General features: G+C 40.5%; 1 protein-coding gene across 10 annotated transcripts; it reads left to right on the top strand.

Annotated features, from left to right (window-relative positions):
* Positions 1–65: 65 nt before the first annotated feature.
* LOC118095083 (butyrophilin subfamily 3 member A1-like) lies at positions 66–21817 on the top strand. Of its 10 annotated transcripts, none has more exons than XM_088656433.1 (13): positions 70–201; positions 404–484; positions 606–664; positions 1623–1725; positions 3063–3140; positions 4089–4193; positions 8403–8459; positions 10491–10526; positions 12124–12144; positions 12505–12525; positions 13232–13252; positions 14024–14050; positions 20537–21817. In XM_088656433.1, the coding sequence occupies exons 4-13, from the start codon at positions 1653–1655 to the stop codon at positions 21079–21081; spliced, it is 984 nt and encodes a 327-aa protein (XP_088512559.1). In that variant the 5' UTR covers positions 70–201; positions 404–484; positions 606–664; positions 1623–1652; the 3' UTR covers positions 21082–21817. The 10 variants fall into 10 exon arrangements, with proteins under 10 accessions (XP_034991927.1, XP_088512561.1, XP_088512562.1 ...); XM_088656430.1 differs by having other exon boundaries at positions 606–783; XM_035136039.3 differs by lacking the exon at positions 606–664.
* Positions 21818–23498: the final 1681 nt, after the last annotated feature.

Raw genomic sequence — 23498 nt, 5'->3', positions numbered from 1 at the left:
GGAGTTCTTGCAAACAAAGATCTGTGTATTAATAGGTAACTAATCCTTAAGTTTTCCTGGTCAATGTTCAAGACAAATATGTGCTTTATGATTTCTCTACTCTCACTTTCATTTGTGCCACAAAAAATGCATGTCAAATGCAATTCTCATTTCAGTAGTTGGGGACTGAACTTTGGGATTACTTCTAATGCTCAGGAAAAGGTACATTTTCCTTGTTTTCTCTCCCCAAATAATATGAAAATGGGTGATATATTGTTTAAAAGGGGGGGGGGCGGTGAGCAGTTCATGAAATATTTTTGGATTATGACCTGTTTCTTTGTCTCCCTCCCATTATATGCAAGTTAGTTCACACACCCTTGTATATTAAATTGTGTCATTGATTGAACTTTCGCTCTCCTGGTAGTTTCTGGGACTGAAAAAATCATGGTCTCAATAAGAACACCCTGCATGAAAAATGCAAGATACATTTTTAGCACTTGTCAAGGTAATAGATTGTATTATAATTCTATTGGGGAAATGGTTAAATGTGCTTATGGTTACATACTCTGGCTGTATATGCATCACTGGCTTAAAATGCAGCTATGTTATTCTTTTTCTCATTTCAGTTTGAAGTTGGTCTGAGGGAAACAACATCAAAATGCAGCATTTCATAAGGAAGTTCAGGGTAGATCTATATTGTGGTTAATGTTTCATGTATACAGCTTTTCACACCAGCTGTGGGAGTGCACTGGGTCAGGGTGCAGAGTAATCAGAAGTGTGCACCAGCCTTGTTGCACTATTTGCGTGAGTGACCTCTTGTTTGTAAAATGGGTTGTGTTTGTCTTATTTTTGCTTATACCATTTTCTTAAAAGATGGAGATGATTGAGATGATGATTTTATATTAAAAAAGCTTTCTCCACCTTTCTTATAGCAGTTCACAGGGCCGTCTTAAGGTCATCGGGCACCCTGGTGCAGGGATCCCTCGGGCACCCCCCCCACTCTTAAAAAAAAGGAAAACTCTTACCAGGCGTTACCAGAGGCCGCCTGCCTGTCCGATGCTGCCGGATTGAGTGGGGGAGGGGGCCTTCATCCCTTCTCCCAGCGGAGCGGGGTGCCTGGGCAGGCCGGGCCACGCTGGGTTCCTTCCCACCAACGGGGTGGTGCATTTCATTGGTAGAGGTGCTGCCATGTGCCGTCACCTCTACCAATGAAACGCAGCTTCGGGGTGAGGGATGACCCTGGTGCTGCAGAGCGGAACAGGGTACTAGTGCCCCTGTTCCGCTCGCTTCCCTCCCTGGTCTCGCTTTGCGGCTGGTGGAGGGAAAAGGGAGGCTGCCGCGAAGCTCCCCCACTTGCTGGGGTGCCCCTCAGCACCCCTCAGCGCCCCCTGATCGCCCAGGCGCCGTGGTGCATTGCGCCACTAGAGTCAATGGGCGAGCCGGGCCTGGCAGTTCATCCTCAGTAAAAGGTCAGTTCCAGAACATTTTGATCCCTCTGAAACAGCTAGGTAGAAAGGCAGATAGTGCTCTTCCTTAATTTTGAATCAGGTGGGCTGTTTTTGCATTCGCACGAATGTAACAGAAAGCAATTTCATGTTATTGGCACATATTTAATTTTGCTGGCATTGTTGCTGTTATTTTAGATCAGAACAGTCTGAAGAGGAACAAGAGACATGGCTCTCGTGGAATGTATAATTTCTGCTTCCTTCTGTGCTGTTATCCTGGGAACACCAATCCCTTTATTAGGTAAAAGGTTCAGAGAAACACTAGAAAAATGTTGTATCGTCATAGATTTGGTAAAGTACTTAAATGCAGGCTATGAGCCAGGTGTGCTTGAGGCTCCTATTGCTTCATAGCAGATGCATTCCTACAAATAAATGGGCCTTTCCCCCACCTCCCATAATTCTCATCAAGGAACCCTTACTTGTATATATCAGGTTACCAGAATCAGGAAACAAGTGCCTGCTTTGGGGCTATGCTCCTATTACAGATGCTGAGGGAATCCAAGCAACTAAATCGATACCTTTTTGTAGTTCAGGATCAACTTTAAATCTCATTAAAACACACCAGGAACTTTAAACAACTTCTTCTTCTTCTTCTTCTTCTTCTTCTTCTTCTTCTTCTTCCTCTTCCTCTTCCTCTTCCTCTTCTTCTTCCTATAAAAATGTGTTTATTTGTGACTCCCTGTTGAAGTCATTAAGAGACAAAATACAAATGACATTATTCACATATGCATATCCAAAACATGTGCTTATACAGGTCTCATTTCATCTGAACAAAAAGCAGCTGCAGTGTTTCATATCACAGTCTAGATCAGGCATCTCCAAACTTCGGCCCTCCAGATGTTTTGGACTACAATTCCCATTTTCCTCGACCACTGGTCCTGTTAGCTAGGGATCATGGTAGTTGTAGCCCAAAACATGTGGAGGGCCGCAGTTTGGGGATGCCTGGTCTAGATTATGAGGGGAGGGAACAGGACTGCCCACCTCCTTCCCAACCTTCAGGAACTGCAAAGGGACTCCCTCAGGGACTCAAGGACAAACTGTTTTGAATTCCTTGATCTAGAGCACATTCTGGATTATTTTTACATGGCTGCATTATTTACAGAATTAAAAAAAAAGTCATTTTGAACTTTTTGGGGGGTGAGAATTTATGAAGAACACAGCCTGGAAAGAACTGTAAAGAAATGTCTATGGCAAGACTTTTCCCACAGCAAGTTAGAATTAGTGAAGAGGGCAAGGATCTGGAGCTCAGGTCAACAGACAGATAAAACAAAACTGTCTACAACTGCTGGCCACAGCAACTGAAATCAATGCCAACCACTGCAATAAGATAGGCCCACAATACATCACAAGACTGCTCTGCAACTTGTATGGAGTCCACATATCACAAGGGGCCGCAAGGCACCTATTCTGACAGCGCCTTCCCACATTTTGAACGACTTGAAGTACAAGGAATTGAACCTGGAGCTGACTGCATGCAAAGCCCATTTTGTACCACAAGGTGTTGTAGCAGGATTTTAAAGGTTTCTATTGGTGATGAAGAATTCACTCATTTTCTATTTTTTTCTTTGTTTTCTGAAGCTCCATCTGGAGGTTTAAGGGCATCACATAATGAAAGACCATTTCTAAATACCAGTACCTTAAGTCTCTCTGCTTCAGGTAATGATGATTACTCTGTCCTGTGTGGGGGGAGTGGCAGGGGGAGCACAGCTTATGGTACTGTATATGTAAAATTACAGTCATACCTCTAGTTGTGTTCACTTCATGTTGCAGATTTTTGGTTTGCGAATGTTGTGTATACTTCCGGGTTTCACATGCGTAGAAGTGCTCTATCGTGCTCTGCGCTTGCGCAGAAGAGCTGCTCTAGTTGCGGACTTTTAGGGGTGCGAATGTCACCCCGGAACGGATTGTGTTCGCAACTAGAGGTACCACTGTATATTAAATAGTATTTGAAGTGATTAAATAAATAATGTAAGTTACAAGTTGCATATTAAAACGTATATTAGGGAAAGTAAATACAAAAATATTTACATTAGGGAGATTAATGTACAAAAATAGATTATATTAGGCCAACTATTGTAAGGAAAAATATGTGTATTAGGAAAAATGCACAAGAAACTGCACAAATATTTGTGCTGATTACCTATCTATATATCTCCAGCTGTCCAAAACGAACTGATGAGAAAATAGGCTAAAGGGAAGATTAGAGAAATGAGAAACTAAGAGAAAGTGAGCCTGTCCTTAGCCATAGTCCACATATTTAAACATGCAATGTTCCATAATGTGAGACATGGTAAAATCTATTGGGATGAGCATGCTTAGTCCTCAGCAAAGAAATTGGCTTCTGCTTGGGCGAAGCCGTTATGCTGTGTTAACTGCCCCATATAACAATGTAGGATACACTGAAAATAAAAATATGGGGCAATAAAGTCTAGAAAGATGTAATTCATTTACTACCTTCTTTATCGTGTTTTTAATATTCTGTAGGGAGCCACCCAGAGTGGCTGGGGAAACCCAGCCAGATGGACGGGGTATAAATTATTATTATTATTATTATTATTATTATTATTATTTTATTTTGACTTCTTTGACATTTCTGTTTTGCAGGAAACCCTACCTCAGATTGCCCTGCCTGGAACTGGAACTCTGTTTCCTGGACACTGCTTGCAGTCATATTTTTTCTTGCTCTCATTGCCACATGTTTTTGTAAAGGTGTTTGATAAAATGCATCTCAAATTTGGCTGAATCTGTGCAGCAAAATGAATGAATAGCAGTCTTTGATGAAAATAAGGAAACGCTTTTGTTTTAGGTGTATTTGTGTCATCCATTGTTTCTATGATTTTAAAAATGTATCAATGACTCATACTTTGAAGGACCCGGTTTTGCAAAATATTGTAAGCCCCCACTCAGTTTCATTTACAAATAAGTATCTGATGCCCCCTCTTTGGTATTTGTTTCTGATTCTCCCTAAAGGAGCTTTGTGGCTCAGTCCCACTTCGCCTTGTTGCCCCTCCCTTTCACCTACAGTCCACATATCCCCCAGGCTGAATTGCCTCTCCCAGTTCAGCGCCATGCTGAAGACAGCCAAACTACAGGCCTGTTTGTTCTCTTCAGCTTTATGAACACCAAGTCCAGGCTGACTAAGGGCTTGTGCCTATGCATCTGCACAACCCTCATCCTTGGCTATTTATTTTGAGGCAGGTTGGGCGAAGGCTGAGGGGAGGAATTGGATGGCCAACCTGTCTTTTCTTTACCACTTTTGGAGAAACGTGCCACGCTTTGCTCTTCTGCATTTAGACTACCAGGATTCTCAGAGGTGGCACACACTCTTAAAAATATAGCATCATAATAGCTACCTTCTCTTTTTTGCCATATCTTTTTTATTAATTTTACAATAATGCTTTCCATTACAATTTCTCCTCTTATATTATTCATTTTGGCTTTTAAGGGCCATGACTTCCTTCAAACCGTCCTTATGATTTTATATCTTTCATTTCAATTTTCTGCATTTTCACTACTTAATCATTGCTTTCAAATCAGAAACATCAAAACATCATACAGGTATTTTCTTATTCTTCTCTGCAGTGATTTTTATACCTTTCCTTACAAAGTTTCTTGCAATCCTACCAACGTGTTTGATTGACTACAATTGTCTTTCAAATAATTTACAAACTTAGTCCAGTCCTTGATGAACTTCTGGTCCTGCTGTTCTCGGATTCTTCCCGTCATTTTAGCCAGTTCCGCATACTCCATTAACTTCAGTTGCCATTCTTCCTTTGTCGGTAATTCCTCATTTCCACTTCTGTGCTAATAAAATTCTTGTTGCGGTTGTTGTGTATAGGAAAAGCTTGGTATCTTGTCTGTTAATGCCTGTACCTCCAACTCCCAGCAGAAAAGCTTCCGGTTTTTTAATATATGTATATTTCAATATTTTCTTATTTTCATTATATATTGTATCCCAGGAGCATTTCACTTCTTACATTCCCACCACATATGATAAAAGGTACCTTCTTTTTCCTTACATTTTCAGCATTTATTATCTACCTTATAGAGTTTGGCTAACTTCACCGGTGTAATGTACCATCAATACATCATTTTCATCACATTTTCTCTTAAGGCATTACATGCTGTAAATTTTATTCCTCCTTTCCATAATTTTCCCAGTCTCCTAACTTTATATTATACCCAAAATCTTTAGCCCAATGAATCATTACCAACTTTACCTCTTCATCTTTCAGATGCCATTCCAGCAATATTTTATACATTGTTGACAATGTTTTATATTTGTTATTCAATATTTCCATTTCAAATTTTGATTTGATATTTCCAAATCCATTTTTCTTCATATCATCCTTAAACATCTCATTAATTTCGTAATAGTGCAACCAGTCATTAAAAAATCCTTTCACCTCTTTGTATGGTTTTAATTTCCATTTATTGCCATCATTTTTGAGTAACATTTTATCAGGAGTATGGGCAGGAGTCAGGCTCTGGGGCCTGTAGTGCTTTGCAGGACTGGGGCCTGCCTCAGCTTGTGCTGGAGAAGCAAGGAGTGGCCACTCAGGTGAGGCCACTTGATAACTCACTGCACCTGGTGGCAAGAGCTGGGAGGGATAAAAGCTCAGCATTTCCCTTCAGCTCTTTGCCACAGCAATGCGATCCCTGCCTTGTTGCATTTGGCCTCCTGTTCCTTGATCCTTCGCCTTGCTCCTCGACTCTTGGACCTTCACCTTGCCGGCGCCTTGCTTAACGACCCTTGGACCTTCGCTTTCCGATGCCTTGCTCCTCGGCCCTTGGACCTTCACCTTGCTGACGCCTTGCTCCTCGACCTTCAGACCTTCGCCTGCATGACTCCTTGCTCCTCGACCTTCAGACCTTCACCTTTGTGACACCCTGCTTCCTGACCTTCAGTTCTTCGACTCTGCGATTTCCTGCTGCTTGACCTGCAGCCCCACGCCACCTGGACTCCCATTCCTGCTTCCACTCTGCCATCTTGCCTCTGGTCCTGACATCCTGAGTCGGGACTGCTACCTCCCGCCGGCCAGACCGTGACACATTTCATATGTTACCCAATTTTTATTCATATTTATTTTCTTAACACTCATAGCTTCTAACGGTGATAACCACCAGGCTGTTTTCCTTTCTAATATATTTTTGTACCTATCACATACTTCATAGAGAGACTTTCGGAATATGTGGTTTCCAAATCCTTTATGTACCTTGATTTTATCATACCATAAATACGCGTGCCACACAAATCTGTTATCATGACCTTCTAAATATAATAAATCTTTCCCCCCAATAACATCCATTCCTGCTTCATAATGCAACTTCCAGTCCGGCAGGGCAAAACCACCTCTTTCTTTACAGTCTGTTAATAGTGTAAATTTAAATCTCGGTTTCCTCCCTTGCCAGATATATCTTGAAATTATCCTTTGCCAATCTTTAAATATACCTGCCCCCTTGATTATTGGAATTGATTGAAACAAAAACAACATCTTTGGTATCACATTCATTTTAATTACAGATATCCTACCCAGGAGTGATAATTTCATTCTTTCCCACACTTCCAATTCTCTCCTTATTTTATTCCACACCGTTATATAATTATCTTGAAACAAGTTTATATTCTTTGAAGTTAACCAAATTCCTAAATATTTAATTTTTTTAACCACCTCTATATTTATTTGTTGTTGCATCATATCTACCATTTCTTTATCCATATTTTTAACTAACATTTTTGTATTTTTTCTATTTAATTTAAAACCTGCTACCGTACTTGTCCAAATTCTTCAATTTTCTCTAATGCTTTCTTAGCACTGACTAACGGTTCTTCTATTGTCAGTACCAAGTCATCGGTAAAGGCTTTAACTTTATGTTCCTTTCTTCCAACTGCAATTCTTTTAACTTCTTCTGTTTTCCTTATTGTCTTCAGGAGGACTTCGAGTACCAATATGAATAATGGTGACAATGGACACCCTTGTCTTGTACCTTTAGCAATTTCAATATTTTCAGTCAAAACATTATTCACTATGAGTTTCGCCTTTTGTTCAGAATATATGGCCTTTATAGTTCTTCTAAACCATTGTCCTAAGTCCATTAACTCCAAGCTTTTAAACATACATTCCCAAGATATATTATTGAAGGCCTTTTGTGCATCTACAAAGATCAATGCTGCTTCATTCCTGGCAGTCAGATATTCAATAATGTTTACAACATTTCTTATATTATCCTTCATCTGTCTGCCTGGAAGAAAGCCTGCTTGGTCTTCGTGAATTACTTCATTTAATATATTCTTTAACCTATTTGCAAGGATGCTAGCAAATATTTTATAATCATTATTTAATAATGAGATCGGCCTATAATTTTTAACTTGTAAAGGATCTGAATCTGGTTTGGGTATTCATGTAATATATGCTTCTTTCCATGTCTCTGGCAATTCTCCTTTTCTTAATATATAGTTCTTTACTTATTTGAAAGGTACCAGTAGGGTGTAACTCAATTTTTTAAATAATATTTTGCAGTAAATCCATCCGGTCCCGGTGCCTTTCCACTTTTTAGGTTTTTAATTGCTTTCAGAATTTCTTCTTCTCCTATTGGTTCATTCACTCAGTCTTTCTTATCTGTCAGAATCCGTTGCACGTCTTTCTTTTTTAAAGATTCTTCCATTTTTCCTATGTTTTCCTTTCTAGATGTTTTATACAATTGTCTGTAAAATTCAACCAAGCCTTTTCTTATCTCTTTCGGGTTTTCTATTTCTTTTTCTTCAATTCTATTTTTTTATTGTATTCTGAGATTTCCTTTTCTTAATTTGCCATGCCAACCATTTTCCTGCTACCTTCTCATCCTGTATTAATAATGGAAAACATAGAGCCCATTTCACCCATAAACATGCATTGCCTTTCTGTGTTCCTTTTCCAGACAAATGTAAGAATTCACAAAGTAGAGACGATATAGAAAGCAGAAGAATAATACCAGGTGAGGTTCCTGCTTGAGTTAATGTAATGATGTGCTTCTGGATATTTATGTATTTACATTTATGCTTTAAAGCACTGAAAACCAGCACAACTGTACAGTGATTAAAGTTAAAACAAAGCTGTGCATGCAAACGTCCATTCAGATTTGAAAAGGAAGTACCATTAGAAGGAAGTGTATAGGGGAAGGAGGATTAGTCCTGAAAGAAAGGCAGAGGAATTGTTGTGGTTAGTTCAAAAACCTTTACTGCGTTAGCATACAGCCATAGCAAAATAAAACAATACAAAATGCCAGAGACAAGCAACAAAGCATAATTCAAGGTGATATTGCTGGCGTAATAACATTTGAAATTTGAGGGTGGAATTTAAAAATACTACAACGGCTGGAGATTCTACAAAACTCATTTGCAAAGAGTATTTGCAAAGATACTGGGTCTCCCCAAGGGCTCGGTTGCTGCACAGTTAAGAACAGAACTGGGCCTCCCCTCCATTGTTGCGAGAGCCCACATTAGAATTATCAGTTTTTATTGTAAATTAATAAATGCCCCAGGTTCCCTATTAGCCAGGCAAGCCTTTTTAACTTGTTCCCATAGCAACATATGGTCTAAGGGCATGGAGACTATTATTACACGCTACTCCCTCCCAGAATTCGACACGCTGTCATCCTGGGACCAACATAAAATCCGGGCCTGGATTCTTACAAGGGACAAGGCCATGGACCGAGCACGGTCCACCACAGCCCGCTTCTCTATGTGGTTTCCTAAAGTGAAAGTGGTAAGATCACTTGCCAACTACTTGATAGACCGGACGGAGCCCAGTTTGAGAAGAGCGTTTACTATGGCCCGTTTCCATTCTATACCCACGGCCTTCCTGCAGGGGATTTACTCTAAGACCCCTATTACTCAGCGCCTATGCCCATGCACAATGAATGACTTCCTACATTTCTTTTTCTACTGCCCCATTTATGAGCCAATAAGATCTAAGCTCCTCCTCTTGATCCCGTCCACCATTACATCTAAGGAAGACTGTTTGAAATCACTTCTTGTGGATGCAAATCCCCAAATTTCACGTGGGGTGGCAATCTTCATAGTGCAGGCTCTGAAACTCAGGGCTACCCTGACAGGGTAGTGTGTCCTAGACCTGGACCTGTTCTAATTCTCTCTATTTCATTTTTAACTGAATGTGCCGAGCCTATTTTGGGCTATTTTATGCTTTACAGGTTGTTGTTCTTTAGTCGTTTAGTTGTGTCCGACTCTTCGTGACCCCATGGACCACAGCACGCCAGGCACTCCTGTCTTGCACTGCCTCCCGCAGTTTGGTCAAACTCATGTTTGTAGCCTCGAGAACACTGTCCAACCATCTCGTCCTCTGTCGTCCCCTTCTACTGCTTTACATATATCCGCATAGTAGATTTTTGGTGCTGGCAACTAAATCTTTGCATTATTGTCTTAGGGTAATTTAAATGTTATTAAATGTTAAATGTTGTGGTTAGGAAGGGGGCCGGAGGCTGGGGGCTGGAGGCGAGCAGGCAATGATTCAGATGCACCTGATCCAATCTCCCCAGACCAACGTTGTGCATCACAGTACACCTTCTGAACCCAATTCCTCTCAGGCATTTTAGTGGCAATGAGGGAATTTCCCCTTGCCAATGAAAGGAACTTTTGTGGAGGGAATTGGATGGTGTACAGCACAGGACATATTATCCTCCTGGCTGAACTGCCTCTCTTGATTTTGCTCCATGCTGAAGACAAGCAAACCACAGGCTGGTTTGTTCTCTTCAGCTTTATGAATTCCCAAGTCCAGGCTGACTGAGGGCTTGTGCCTGTGCAGCTGCACACTCCTCATTTTGAGCCAGGCTGGGACACGTCTGAGGGGAGGAATAGGAGGTCTACCTGTCCTTTCTAGACCACTTTGGGAGAAATGCTGCTCTCTTTCCTCTTCTGCACTTAGGCTCCCAGGATGCTCCTGTGTAAAACACCTGCTTTAAAAAATGGAGTAATAATACCTATCTGTATTTGTATTCTTGTTTTTCCAGAGAAACGCAAGATTTCACAATATGGTGGGTCTGAAGGTGAGTTTCCTGCTTGAGTTACTCTAATATTGTGCTTCATGATATTTCAGTATTTCAGGGGACTCCTCCTCCTCCTCTTCTTCTCTTCTTTTTTAAAAGTATGGCTACAGAGTGTGTGGGGCTCCTGCCTCCAGGCACACTGAATTCAATATAGCTAGACCTTCTCAGAGTACTGGGTTTTGAGGATGTACCTCTCCGCCGGGAAATTTTGCATGTTATATATGAGAGGCTAAGGTGGTGGTGGGGTTTGCATGAAAATATCTAAAATATTTATGAAATACCATCAAGACCTGACATGCCCAGGGACATTGGTTTCTTATAAAAAATATTTATTATTTCCATAATGAACAATGTAAGGAGAAAATACAGAAGAACTTCCTGTCCCCCAACACACTGTCTCAGTTTAGTAATAAAAGAAGAAAAAACATTTAAAATCAATTCCCCATTCAGATAAAGGACTCAGCTATACAGCTGCTAACAGGGCCATCTTAAGCAAATCTAGCGCCGTGGCGCAAAGGTCCCTCTGGCGCCCCCTCCCTTTCCCCAAGTTGCTCTCTCTCGCCCTGGCTTAGGGTCCCCAGTGCCACCAGCCCAGGTTTCCCGCTGCCCCTCACCTGCTGCGCGGTGTCCCGCTGCCAGCCCAGGTCACGCCGTTGACCCCTCTCCGCCCCAGCCAGCTCCCGCAACCTCCCCAACACAGAGGCCGTGTGGCCCAGCGGCCGCTATCCGCACCGGAGAAAACAAGCGTGAGCGGTGAATTCCGGGTCCTGCAGTGCGCCACTTGTTCCCCGCTGTGCTCCCAGCGGCCCGAGGAGCAGGAGGCGGTTGCCATGCCGCTGCCTGTGCCCCAGGAGTGGTGGTGGTGGGGCAGCAGGCACCAGATGTAGAGGAGGCCCCTTGGGAGCCGCTCCCACCACCGCTGCTCCTGTAGGCGACAGCGGCTCGGCAGGCAGTGGCTGAGGGGATTCCCGCGGGTTGAAGGAGAGGAGGCGGCAGCGGAGCCATAGGGCTCAGACATCAGCTGTCTAGCGGCCCGGGCTGCTAATCAAACGTTTTACTTGCAATATACAATGTGACAATAGATAGCAATGGTGAGCCTTATGGAAAATTCAATGTATTTTTAAAAACACTTAAAAAAAAACATTTTCAGAACAGTTTTTATATGTGTTCCACCAAAGTGTCTTTCCATAATACTGATGTGTCACAGGCACCCTGATTTTGAATGGCTCCCAGTACTCACATTGTACTGTACAGTATTGCTTTTAGTGCAAAATCTTGCAGTCTTGCAAAATCTTTCAGGTTTGAAGAACATGCAAATCCAAATGACTTTCTCCATTTTGCCATCCTATGTGCTGGGAGGTGTGGGGGGAATAGCTTGGGTCTGCTGGAGTTTGTGCATGCCCCAGAACTACGTGTCTAATTTAGTTTGGTTCTGTACAACAAATGCAGTGTCATTGCCAAGCAGCTATACTTGGATCTGACATAGTGATATTGTCATAACCAGCTGAGGAGAAATGGCAGCTAGTAGTGCTCGCTGTCTCTATAAATCGGAAAGGAAATGTAATTCTTTTTCTCTAACCCCCTGACTCTTTTGCAGGTGAATTAATAGAAGAGAATGGTAAGTCTTGCAAAATCTTTCTGTTTTTGAACATGCAGAATCCAAGTGAATTCCTCCATTTTGCCATTCCATATATGTTTACTGAGCAGCTTGGGTCTGCTAGAACTTTGAACATGCCCCAGAACTATATCATACCCTTTAACACTTCTGTGATGAAAATAGGGGCATCATGTGTATAGATTGGTTGGTTCTGTACAACAAATGCTGTGTCATTGCCAAGCAGCTATACTTGGATCTGACATAGTGATATTGTCATAACCTGCTGAGGAGAAATGGCAGCTAGTAGTGCTCGCTGTCTCTATAAATCGGAAAGGAAATATAATTCTTTCTTTTTCTCTCACCCCCCGGCTTCTTTTGCAGATGAATTAAAGGCAGTGAATGGTAAGCCTTGCAAAATCTTTCAGTTTTGGAACATGCGGAATCCAAGTGGCTTCTGCCATTTTACCATCCTCTGTATGTTTGCTGAGCAGCTTGGGTCTGCCCCAGAACTATATCATACCCTTTAACATTTCTCTGATGAAAATAGGGGCATCATGTGTCTAGATTGGTTTTGATCTGTGCAGTGAATGTTGTGTCATTGCCAAGGAACCATACTTGGTCTTAACAGGGCAGCTACCGGTAGTAGTGCTCTCTGTCTCTATAAATTTGAAAAGAGAAAAGAGGCGCTTTTGACACTGAAGACTTAAGAAAAAATCACCGATGCAAGCAATTCACCCACTTAAAATATTTTCCCCTTTACCCTCCTCCCCTTCATTTTGACTCAAGCTGAACCAAAGGTTCTCTTTCTCTGATGGATGGAACGGGTATTATATTTATTTATTATAAAATGCATATCCTATAGAGGTATCAAAACATCTTACAGCAATAAAATATACAATATGCAAATTTTAAAACATAAATTAAACATTTAACAGAATAAGACTTTCATCAGTGGAGGAGGTCCTTTGGGTACAAGTCTTTGTTACCAATTCTAGACAACTTGATAAGCGAAGACATTACAGTATAAACTGATTTTTTTGGAATTTGATTTTCTTTTTCATTTGATTGAGGTTCTTCATTTGTAAGCCATGCAAATTTTCTTTTGCAGAAATCTTGAAGATCGAAAAAGGCAAGTAGTCTAACATTTTGTATACGATATCTGTTGCGAAAATAAATATTCCTGAATCATAAAAATACCACACATGCCACAACCACTTCATTCCACCGTTTTCTTTGCACTTAGTCCAGGCATTAACCAAAAAGGGCATGTCCAAAGAGGAGACACACTTCAAGCTTTTGTATTCTCAAATTTTCATCAGTTTTGGACATAAGGGGATTTGAGCAGTTGCTAAATTTCATTTCGTATCTGTGCAGAGTTTTGAAAAAGCTGTGAGTGCTGCATTTCCCTCATTTTAGAAATATATTATGTTATGCTTTATAGTTGTGCCTGACATGAGTAGGTACTAACTTATGCTTTTAGAATATATTTTTATGAAATATTTATTATAATAATTGTTTTGATTGTGGTCTTTTGACAAAGGATGGTTTATTAAATCCATCCACCCTTTATTCACCCCTTTGTATACTGCCTTAGGATCCATGGAAGGGTAGAGGAGAAATATTTTAACTGAGCAAAAAAATAAATTGTGCCTGTTTTGTAGGTTGGAGAATTAGTAAAAGTCAGTGCTTTTTTCCTAGGGGGCGCAGGGGTACTACACATACCCCTAAACATTTTGTGAATCCATTTACTGTATTTATTTCCCCCGATTTGAACTATAAAATGTTGATTTTTTGAGTCAAAATGAGAGTACCCCAAACATTTTTAAAGAAAAAAGCACTGGTAAAAGTACTCATCACATGCTTGCCAATGAAACCTTTATGTTCATTCTTTTATTCACAGAATTCTCAGATGCCCGCTTCTACAGAGGTGAGAAGGATGCAAAATTATGTGCAGAATGGATATTGGGCTTCTTCAAATCATCCTACAATGGGTAGCTCAACCTGTGTGCTGCCAGAAGTTGCTAGACTGCAAATCCCATCACCCCTGGCTTTTGGTCATACTGTTTGGGGCTGATGGGAGTTGTAGTCCAGATCCATACCTACTGGACTGGTTTACAGTCATACCTCTGGTTATGTTTGCTGCAGATTGCATACATCATGGGTTACGAACGCGCCAAACCCGGAAGTGCTGGAACGGGTTACTTCCGGGTTCGGCGATTTGCACATGCGCAGATGCGCCAAATGACACATGTGCAAGTGCAGAAGTGCCGAATCGCGCAGCGAGCATGCGCAGATTCGGCGCTTCAGGTTGCGTACTGCTCCAGTTGCGTATGGGGCTCCGGAATGGATCCCGTTTGCATCCAGAGGTACCACTGTACTTACCGTGTTTCTCCGAAAATAAGCCATACCCCAAAAATTTTTAGGTTTTTCCTTTACGACTGATGTGGTCAATGGTGCTACACAGAGATGTGTGTTTGTAACCTTATTCTGAATGATAGCACACCTGTGAGCTTTTGCTAATTTGAATAATTGAAGTTAGAGTTTGCTTACTGTAATGTGATTGGGTAATTGACTATTTTGAATTCTGTATTTAAGCAAATGGTTCATGGGTGTGGTGATGGTGATGTATTGAGAAATGAGAGGAATGGAGTAGAGGAGTGTGTTGTATATAATTGTAAATAAAGCAAGCAAAGATACTGAAGACGACTTTGTTATTTCGTCGACCCTGCCGCTGTTGCCACTCGGTTGGTGCGTATTTTGCCCAACATCCGGTTATGGGCCCAGGAACTGCGCATGGGTGTTTGAACTGCTTGCTAAGAGGGCTGTGAAGCTGAGCTATCTGCCAGTCGAAAAGGAGCCGGAAGTATATCCAGGATGGATGATGGCGCTTACCTCTCCTCAACTAACTGATGGTAATTATAGTCTTTGGTCCTTTAGAATGAGAGGATTACTCGAATGTAAGGACCTGTTTAACTACGCCACAGACACCCCTCCTCAGCCACTCACCCCTGAATGGATACGGGGGGATAACAAAGCCAAAGCTTTTATAAACATGGCAGTGTCCAACCAGCAAGTTGTATATATCAGAGATAAAACGTCGGCTAAAGAAATGTGGGAGAGTTTGGCTGCAGTCCATTTGAGAAAAGAGTCCGCGTCAGCCTTGGCTTTTTACCGCCAGCTTTATCAGGCAAAGCTGCAACCTGGCGGTGACTTGGCAGCTCATCTGAGACATTTACAGGAAATCAGGTTGGAGCTTTTGAGAAGAGACGTTGTGGTTCCTGATAATCAATTTTGTTTTATAATCCTCTGCTCATTAAACAAAGAGTATGATGCAGTCGCAAGCCAGCTCGCTTTGGTCCCTCCTGACCAGCTGAGTATTGAAGGCGTGACTGCGAAACTGATGGCGGAGCTGGACAGGCGAGACGCCTCTGTTATGCCGGTTCCTAAAGAGGAGAATGTGAATTCAAATGACAATAGGGATGTTGTAGCTTTAAGAGCCAACAAGAAATGTTTTGCCTGTGGCCTTTGGGGGCATTTTGCTTCAGAATGCAGAGCAAAGAGTAAAAAGACTTCCTCTAGGTAGCAAAAGGGACACACAGCCACTCAGGCGTGGAAGCCTTCACAGCGACCACAGCGAGGTAGTCGACCCGAGCCACAAGCATTCTTTGCAGAACCACAGCCTTGTGAGGTTAAAAGAGGTAATTGGGACTTTTTCATCATCAATAGTGGCGCATCGCAGCACTTGTGCAGCAATCGCAGTCTCTCCATAAATTACACACCAGAGACTGGAAATGTGCATTTAGCGAATGGAATAGTTTTGCCCTCACTTGGGAAGGGGACTATAAAACTGCATATTTTGAATATTACTATATCAGATGTTGTTTATTGCCCTGAATTGTGTGGTAACTTATTATCGGTTTATCAGTTTGCACGTCAAGGTGTCAGAGCTAAATTTACTGAAAAAATGTGCCGGTTTTATCGGGCCAATAAGCAGGTTCTCTTTGCAAAACAGACTCATGGGCTTTACAGGCTCAAGTTTCACTCCTCCTCAGGAGGAAGCGATAGCTGTTGTGGTGTAGCCAATAGGAGCAGGCAGGGGTTAGCAAATTGCCAGCCACATAAAAACTGCTTACATGAAGCTCACCGCAAACTTTTTCATAAAAACTTCGCAGATGTTTTGAAAACACGAGATATAGTGCATGGTCTAGAGATTAAACCGTGTAAATTTTACATGAACTGCCTGTCATGCTGCAAACATAAAATTAAGGTGGCACGAAAGGGCAAAAGCACTATGAGAGAAGTAGCAGAGCCTTTTGAAAGGGTTCACTGTGATCTAGTAGGACCATTGCCAGAATCTCTTGGAGGGTCCCGATTCTGGCTAACACTTGTGGACCAGAAAACCAGATATATTTGGACATATGCAATCTCTAAGAAGTCTCAAGCACTAGAAATGTGTGCTTGCAACTGGGTTAAGACTCATTTTGGTAAAAATATACAAAATCTGTACTCTGATCTTGGAGGTGAATTTATGTCGCAGGATTTTGAAGAGTTCCTAAATGCGCAGGGGACAGTACGCCAAGTGTCATCACCTAGGAGTCCCTGGCAGAATGGGATTGCTGAGGTTGTTAACAAAAACCTACAATCTGGGATAAAAACAATGCTTCATGATGCTCAACTTCCTGATAGCTTCTGGGCTGAATGTTTGAGCTGTTACACGCATGTAAAGAATCGATCTTATCATTCTGCATTAACAGTAACACCTTATGAAATGCTTTTTGGAAAGCGTCCCAATCTAAAGTATTTGTGCGTTTGGGGCAGTGATGTTATGATGCATTACCCAGCTAAAGGGAAGCTGCAGGAAAGAGGTATCCCGGGTAAATTTATGGGATATCAACAAGGGAATTATCGCATTTATTTACTAGACACAAAAAAGTTTCACCTTACCCGTAGCATTATACCATCAGTACACTGGGATGGTGTAGCTGAGTTTCAAGATGATGATGGTCTTAAAGAAATATCCCCAAAGAGTACAGCTGATGCTAACGAGCAGCCAGTTGATACCGATCCTGACAGTAATCAGTCAGAGATTGGAGAATATGAGTTTAAAGGGGAACAAGAGGCAATGGACAACTCAGACCATACTTTAAGTCCAAAGCCCTCTACTAGCCATATGTCTGAAGTTTCAGAAGTAAATTTAAAAGTTTACCAGAGCTTAGACGCTCCAGTAGAATAACTAAACCACCTCAGCGTTACATCAATGAACAACAGCTACAGAGGCAGAAACGACAGGAGCAGTTGTTTAAACGTAGAAATATTGCTACTGTTGATGAGGAAATAGAAGAAGTTGCAAACAATGTATATTGTAACCAAGTTAATTTTGAACCAAAAAGTTTTAAAGAGATACAAACCATGCCAAAGTCACAAGCTCAACAATGGAAAAAAGCGATAGACTCTGAGCTTGCATCTCTAAAGCAAAATAACACCTGGACTTTTGTGAAGCAAACACCTGATATGCGAGTCATAGATTCAAGATGGGTGTTCAAAGTAAAACTTAATGATAAAAATAAAGTAATGAGATATAAAGCTAGGTTAGTAGCAAGGGGTTACCAACAATTGGAAGGCATTGATTATGAGAATGTGTTTTCTCCAAGTGTGAAGTATGAAAGTATAAAATTGATGATGCTAGACGCTGTTAAAAATGGGTGCGAATTGTACCATTGTGATATTTCCACAGCTTATCTTAATGCTGATTTGCATGAACACATATACATGAAAGTTCCGGATGGTGTAGATGCTACACCTGGGGTAGTTTGTAAATTAAACAAATCTCTGTATGGCCTGCATCAAAGTGGCAGGAATTGGCACGAAACTTTAAAACAAACCTTGATTGAATTTGGGTTTGCGCAGGGGAAAGCTGATAATTGCATTTTTACCAGACAATGTGATAATTCTGTTGTCAAATTGGCCGTTTATGTTGATGATTTATTATTTTCATGTAAACATTTAAAGGAATACCAGTTGTTTATTTCTCAACTTTGTAAATGTTTTGATGTAAAAGATTTGGGGAAAGTCAAGAATTACCTGTCCATGCAAATAGACAGGGCTGCAGATGGTTCTTTTGCTGTACATCAAACTGCAAAAATTAAAGATTTAATAGAAGTGCTAAATTTGGAGAACGCAAAAGGAAAAGAAACCCCATTAACATGTGGATTTACTTTTACTAAAGAGGATACACCTTTTCATGACAAAACACTTTACAGGTCGATATTAGGAAAGCTGAACTTTATTCAGCGCGTGTCCAGACCAGACATATCTTTCAGTTTTAACTTTCTTTCCACATTTGTGGAGAATCCAACCAAGCAGTGTTTTCGAGCGTTGAAAAGAGTGGTGCTGTATCTTAAAAATACACTGCATTGCAGATTACATTTTAAGGCGCATAATGATACAGGGTTCAATATTTTTTGTGACGCATCTCATGCATCTGAACCTTTCCAAAGATAAAAGTGTGTCCGGTTTTGTTTATAGATACAATGAATGTCCATTTGAATGGAGAACGCGCAGACAGCATATAATTTGTATGTCAACCACAGAAAGTGAACTTTGCGCATGTTCTGAAGCCATCAAAGACATTGAATGGTTTTTGCAGTTGTTTGCAGACCTAAAAATAAAAGTAAAATCACCAATACCTGTGCACATTGATTCCCAAAGTGGAATAGCCATTTTGACATCAGAAGGCAATACCCAACGTACCAGAACGTTACAATTATGTTTGGAGTTTGCAAAACAAATGATTAATGAAAAAATTATTACTTTTGAATATGTAGCTGGAATAGAGCAAATAGCAGATATTTTCACAAAAGCTTTGCCAACAGCTACGCATCTTAAACATACACAGAAAATGCTAAATGTTACTGCTACGCATCATTGACCAGCAGGGGGTTGTTAGGTTTTTCCTTTAAGACTGATGTGGTCAATGGTGCTACACAGAGATGTGTGTTTGTAACCTTGTTCTGAATGATAGCACACCTGTGAGCTTTTGCTAATTTGAATAATTGAAGTTAGAGTTTGCTTACTGTAATGTGATTGGGTAATTGACTATTTTGAATTCTGTATTTAAGCAAATGGTTCGTGGGTGTGGTGATGGTGATGTATTGAGAAATGAGAGGAATGGAGTAGAGGAGTGTGTTGTATATAATTGTAAATAAAAGCAAGCAAAGATACTGAAGACGACTTTGTTATTTCGTCGACCCTGCCGCTGTTGCCACTCGGTTGGTGCGTATTTTGCCCAACAAAAATAAGCCATAGTGATAGGCAGTTTAACCTTCTAGGTTGAACTGTACCACACTTAATAATAAAAAGGCATCCCCTGAAAATAAGCCACAGTGTGTTTTTTTTTGAGGAAAAATAAATATAAGACGGTGTCTTATTTTTGGAGAAACACAGTAACTAATGCTGTTTGGGTTAAGAAAAGCAGGAACATTTTTAAATGCACATTTTGAGGAGAAAGACTTTATGCAATATGTTTATACAATAGGCATACAGGAAGGGTAGATTGATGTGGAAATGGATTGACAGGTAAGCACATGCAAAAGTGAGGATGAACACCTTTAATGTGTCCAGAATACAATGTGCTTAGCAGGGAGATCCTGGACCCCATACCGGGGAGCTTAGCAAGCCTCCTGGAAAAGCAATTATACAACCTGCTCTTGCTAGGCAAAGACCCGAAAACAACCAGGGCGGTCGCCAGATTCTGTGCCCAAATATGCAGACACAGACTTTCTTCCCAGCCCGTCTGATTTTTTCCTCAATGGCACCCCGAGCGAGCTAGGCTCAGCTTTCTGCAGCCACTATTTTAAGGGTTAAACTTTTAGCACTGTTATATAATTAATAATTTTCTTTTAATTCTTGTTCAAAGCAACTTTTATACGTTATGCTCCCGGAAACTGTTTTTCAAAGGGATCCGTTTTATTTTTATTTTATTCTTATTTTATTTTACTTCTAAGAGCTGGTCCTCGACCGTAATAATAAATGAATCTGAATGTGCTTAGCACATTAAACATGTTGCAGATGGATAAAGCATAAGGAGATATGCTGCGGAATATAGAAGAATCACATTCTTGTAGAGAGCGGGCGAATCATGCAATGCAGTAAGCTTGGATAGAAATTTGTATCGGTCATCATATCAAAGAATAATAGAATTGAAGAGTTGCAAGCGACCCTGAGGATCAGCTAGTCCAACTCCCTGCAAGGCAGGAATATGTAGCTGTCTGGCAGACAGATGAGGATGCGGTCCACAGACTGGTGACTTAAAAGAGAGATTCCCACAGACCGCCTTACTGAATTAATATGCTAACAATTTCTCATTTTCTTTTAAGTCTGTGCCTTTGAATCAAGGTCTTTCTTTTTGTTGCAGTCGATGTGATCTTGGACCCCAGGACAGCTCACCCAAAGCTAAAAGTGTCTGAAGATGGCAAAAGTGTTTGGAACACAGGAACTGTTTCTAAGGTTTCTGACTGCGAGGAGCGGTTTGACTCCCACACATTCATTCTGGCAAAACGTGGATTTTTAGAAGGCAAATATTACTGGGAAGTGGAGATTGGTCAGAAGAAAACCTGGGACTTGGGAGTTGCCTCTGCAAAAGCTTCTAGAAAGGGGGAGATCACCCTGTCTCCTGAGAATGGCTACTGGGTCATAGGATGTGATGATGGGAAAGATTATTGGGCTCGGACAGAGCAATGGACCCGCCTGAAAGTGAACGGAAAGCTTAAAAAATTAGGAATATTCCTAGATATATCAGCTGGAAGCTTATCTTTTTATGATGTCTCCAGTCAAAGGAAACTGCACACTTATAAAACACTTGGTTCTGGGGAGCTTTATCCCTTCTTCTCCACAGGATCTGTGACTGCAGACCTAGATAGTTCTCCACTAAGGATTCTTCCATTGAATTTGGAAGAGTGATTGTGGCTCAGAATTAGTGCAACCCTTTAGTTTAGCCAGGATAGTGGTATTAATCCAGGTGCCAAAAAATGAGAGAAACAGAGTAGACCCAATGGCATCAATGAATTCCATCATGTTCCCCCATCTAAGAAGTAGTAATGATTCAAAGCATATGGAGTGTGGACAAAATACCAAGATCTACTTGGAAGGGAAACACTTTTATGGCTACGCCCTGTAGCAACTAGTACACAAAATAAACTTAATATGATCGAGAATTGGGGCAGATATATAGACACACTGTATTTTTCTGGAAACGTATGCAGATTGAAAAAGTTTGAAGAAATCCGAGAATGGGGAATGGATTGGTGTTAATATTAATGAGTAATTTAAAAATGTGTTTTAAAAATGAAGTTATGATTTTGAAAAGGTTTTACTTGAAGGAAAAAGAAAAAAATGTATTTCAAAAATGTATAAATTAATATTAGAATGGGAGACAAAAGACAAAATGTTTAGGTTAGATTAGAAATATAATAGATTAGATTATAATATTTTGGTTATGATTTGTTAGGTAGAAGATAGAGTGCAGCAGCAGGAGAGAAACAACAATTCAATGGAAAATGGGTGTGTGTGTGTGCATAAACAAAAATAAAAGATGAAACTGTGTTTTGACTGTATATGTTAAAAATGTTGAAACTTAATAAAATGTAATTTAAAAAATATAAATGATTCAAAGCCTAGTTGTTCCTTGTAAGCACGTATAAATAGGGGAAGTAAATTTCAGTGACTGCATAAATGTTGTAAATTCTATTATTTGATTACTGTAATTTGAATAAAACTAATAATTTTAGAATTGTTAAAATGCCAAGTTTTGGGAAGGCACAGGCCCACCTGCTGTAAAGGAGGCAGGCAATCACAGGCTGCTCTGAAAGAAGCCCTTCCTTGACCCATGGGCAGACTTCGATCTTTCACATTTTGGCAGCACCCTGCGTGAACCCAGAATTTGGCACCCTGCCACCTCTCACCTTCTGTTCCGCTCAATTCACTATGGGTAAAACACATACTTATAGACAAGCACACACTGGTATTATTAAATAGTGGGTAGACAACACAGCAGTTCTTCAAGGAGCTCTTTATTCGGAAGCCAGAACAGAACTGAACTGCATTGCTGAGCCGGCCTGCTTTTATAGAGGCTGGCTCAAACAATGTATCAAACATAATTCAAAGTTCCCTCCTAAAGTTCCCTCCTAAAGTTCCCTCCTAAAACAACTGACAAGGACCTGAGGACCTGAGTGAAAACTATATGCACTAATACATAACAGGTATTCTGAAGTGCCCCCCTTTCTTCTTATGTATGAAAAAGAATCAGGATGCAGCTTCCTGGTTCAGATGCAATAATCCTTTGCAAGAATAACAGGTGATATCCACTGGTAATCCCCCCACCCCCAAGAAACTCATTGTTTTCTGTAATTCACTGTACTTTTTTCAGAGAATTATTGGAAGGTATCTCAATGTAGTGATAATTGGCAGTTTTCATACACGCCTACAGTACAGATCAGAATGCAGAAGCAACATGTAGATAGAACTTCTGCTACTTTAGATGACATTGTAATTTTGACAAGCCTTCAGAATACAGGAGTCGATTACAGATACTGTAATCCATATTAGATTCCCAAGCCCTTTGGCAGAACCTCTGATACAAAACAAGTCTTCTCAAGGAATAATACTTGGCATGACAAGCCAATACAAGTAGTGGGAATAGTGCTGGGCATTCTAGCAAGAAAAATTGTTTAGGGATTTTTAAAATCCATTTTGACCTTTAAAAAAAGAAAAAAAGATTCCCACTGCTAATTTGCTCATACTTTTAGCCATTGCTGGTTTTTAAAAACCTCATTTGTAGAGTCATAAATAGAAATCAGTCAAATCCTGTTACCAATATGAGAACAACCATCCTTCTTCAACAATTCCCCCCCACCTCTTTAGCCAGTCTCCTCTTCGTTAAACCACATTGGAATATTCCCTAGTTAACTATCTAGTTCTGAAGTTACAGAGCCCATAATAAATTAGAGATAAAACTTCAGATGACAATAATAAACAGTAATGTATTTATTATTTATTTTTTTATAAAAATATTTGTATATCACTATATCACTAAAATGTATATATAACGAAAATAACAAAAATAACTAAATATATATATAACAAACATACATCAATCAAACATAAAGCCATACAATAAAACTCTAAGAAGCCATTAACAAAAAAAATAAAACAGACATCAGTGTGGAAGGATGTAGTCTTAATTACCTGCATAGGCCTGGTGAAATAGAAAAGTTTCCAGCAAGTATTTAAAAGTTGAATCTCTATTGGCAGAGTGTTCTACAGGACTGGGCCAATGACACCAAAGGCTTGTTTTCTTTTTCTTGTAAATGAACCCCCAT

The sequence above is a fragment of the Zootoca vivipara genome, chromosome 12 (genome assembly GCF_965207765.1).
Source record: "Zootoca vivipara chromosome 12, rZooViv2.hap1.1, whole genome shotgun sequence".
NCBI classification, from domain to species: Eukaryota; Metazoa; Chordata; class Lepidosauria; order Squamata; family Lacertidae; genus Zootoca; species Zootoca vivipara.
This window is presented reverse-complemented; position numbering and strand designations above follow the sequence as displayed.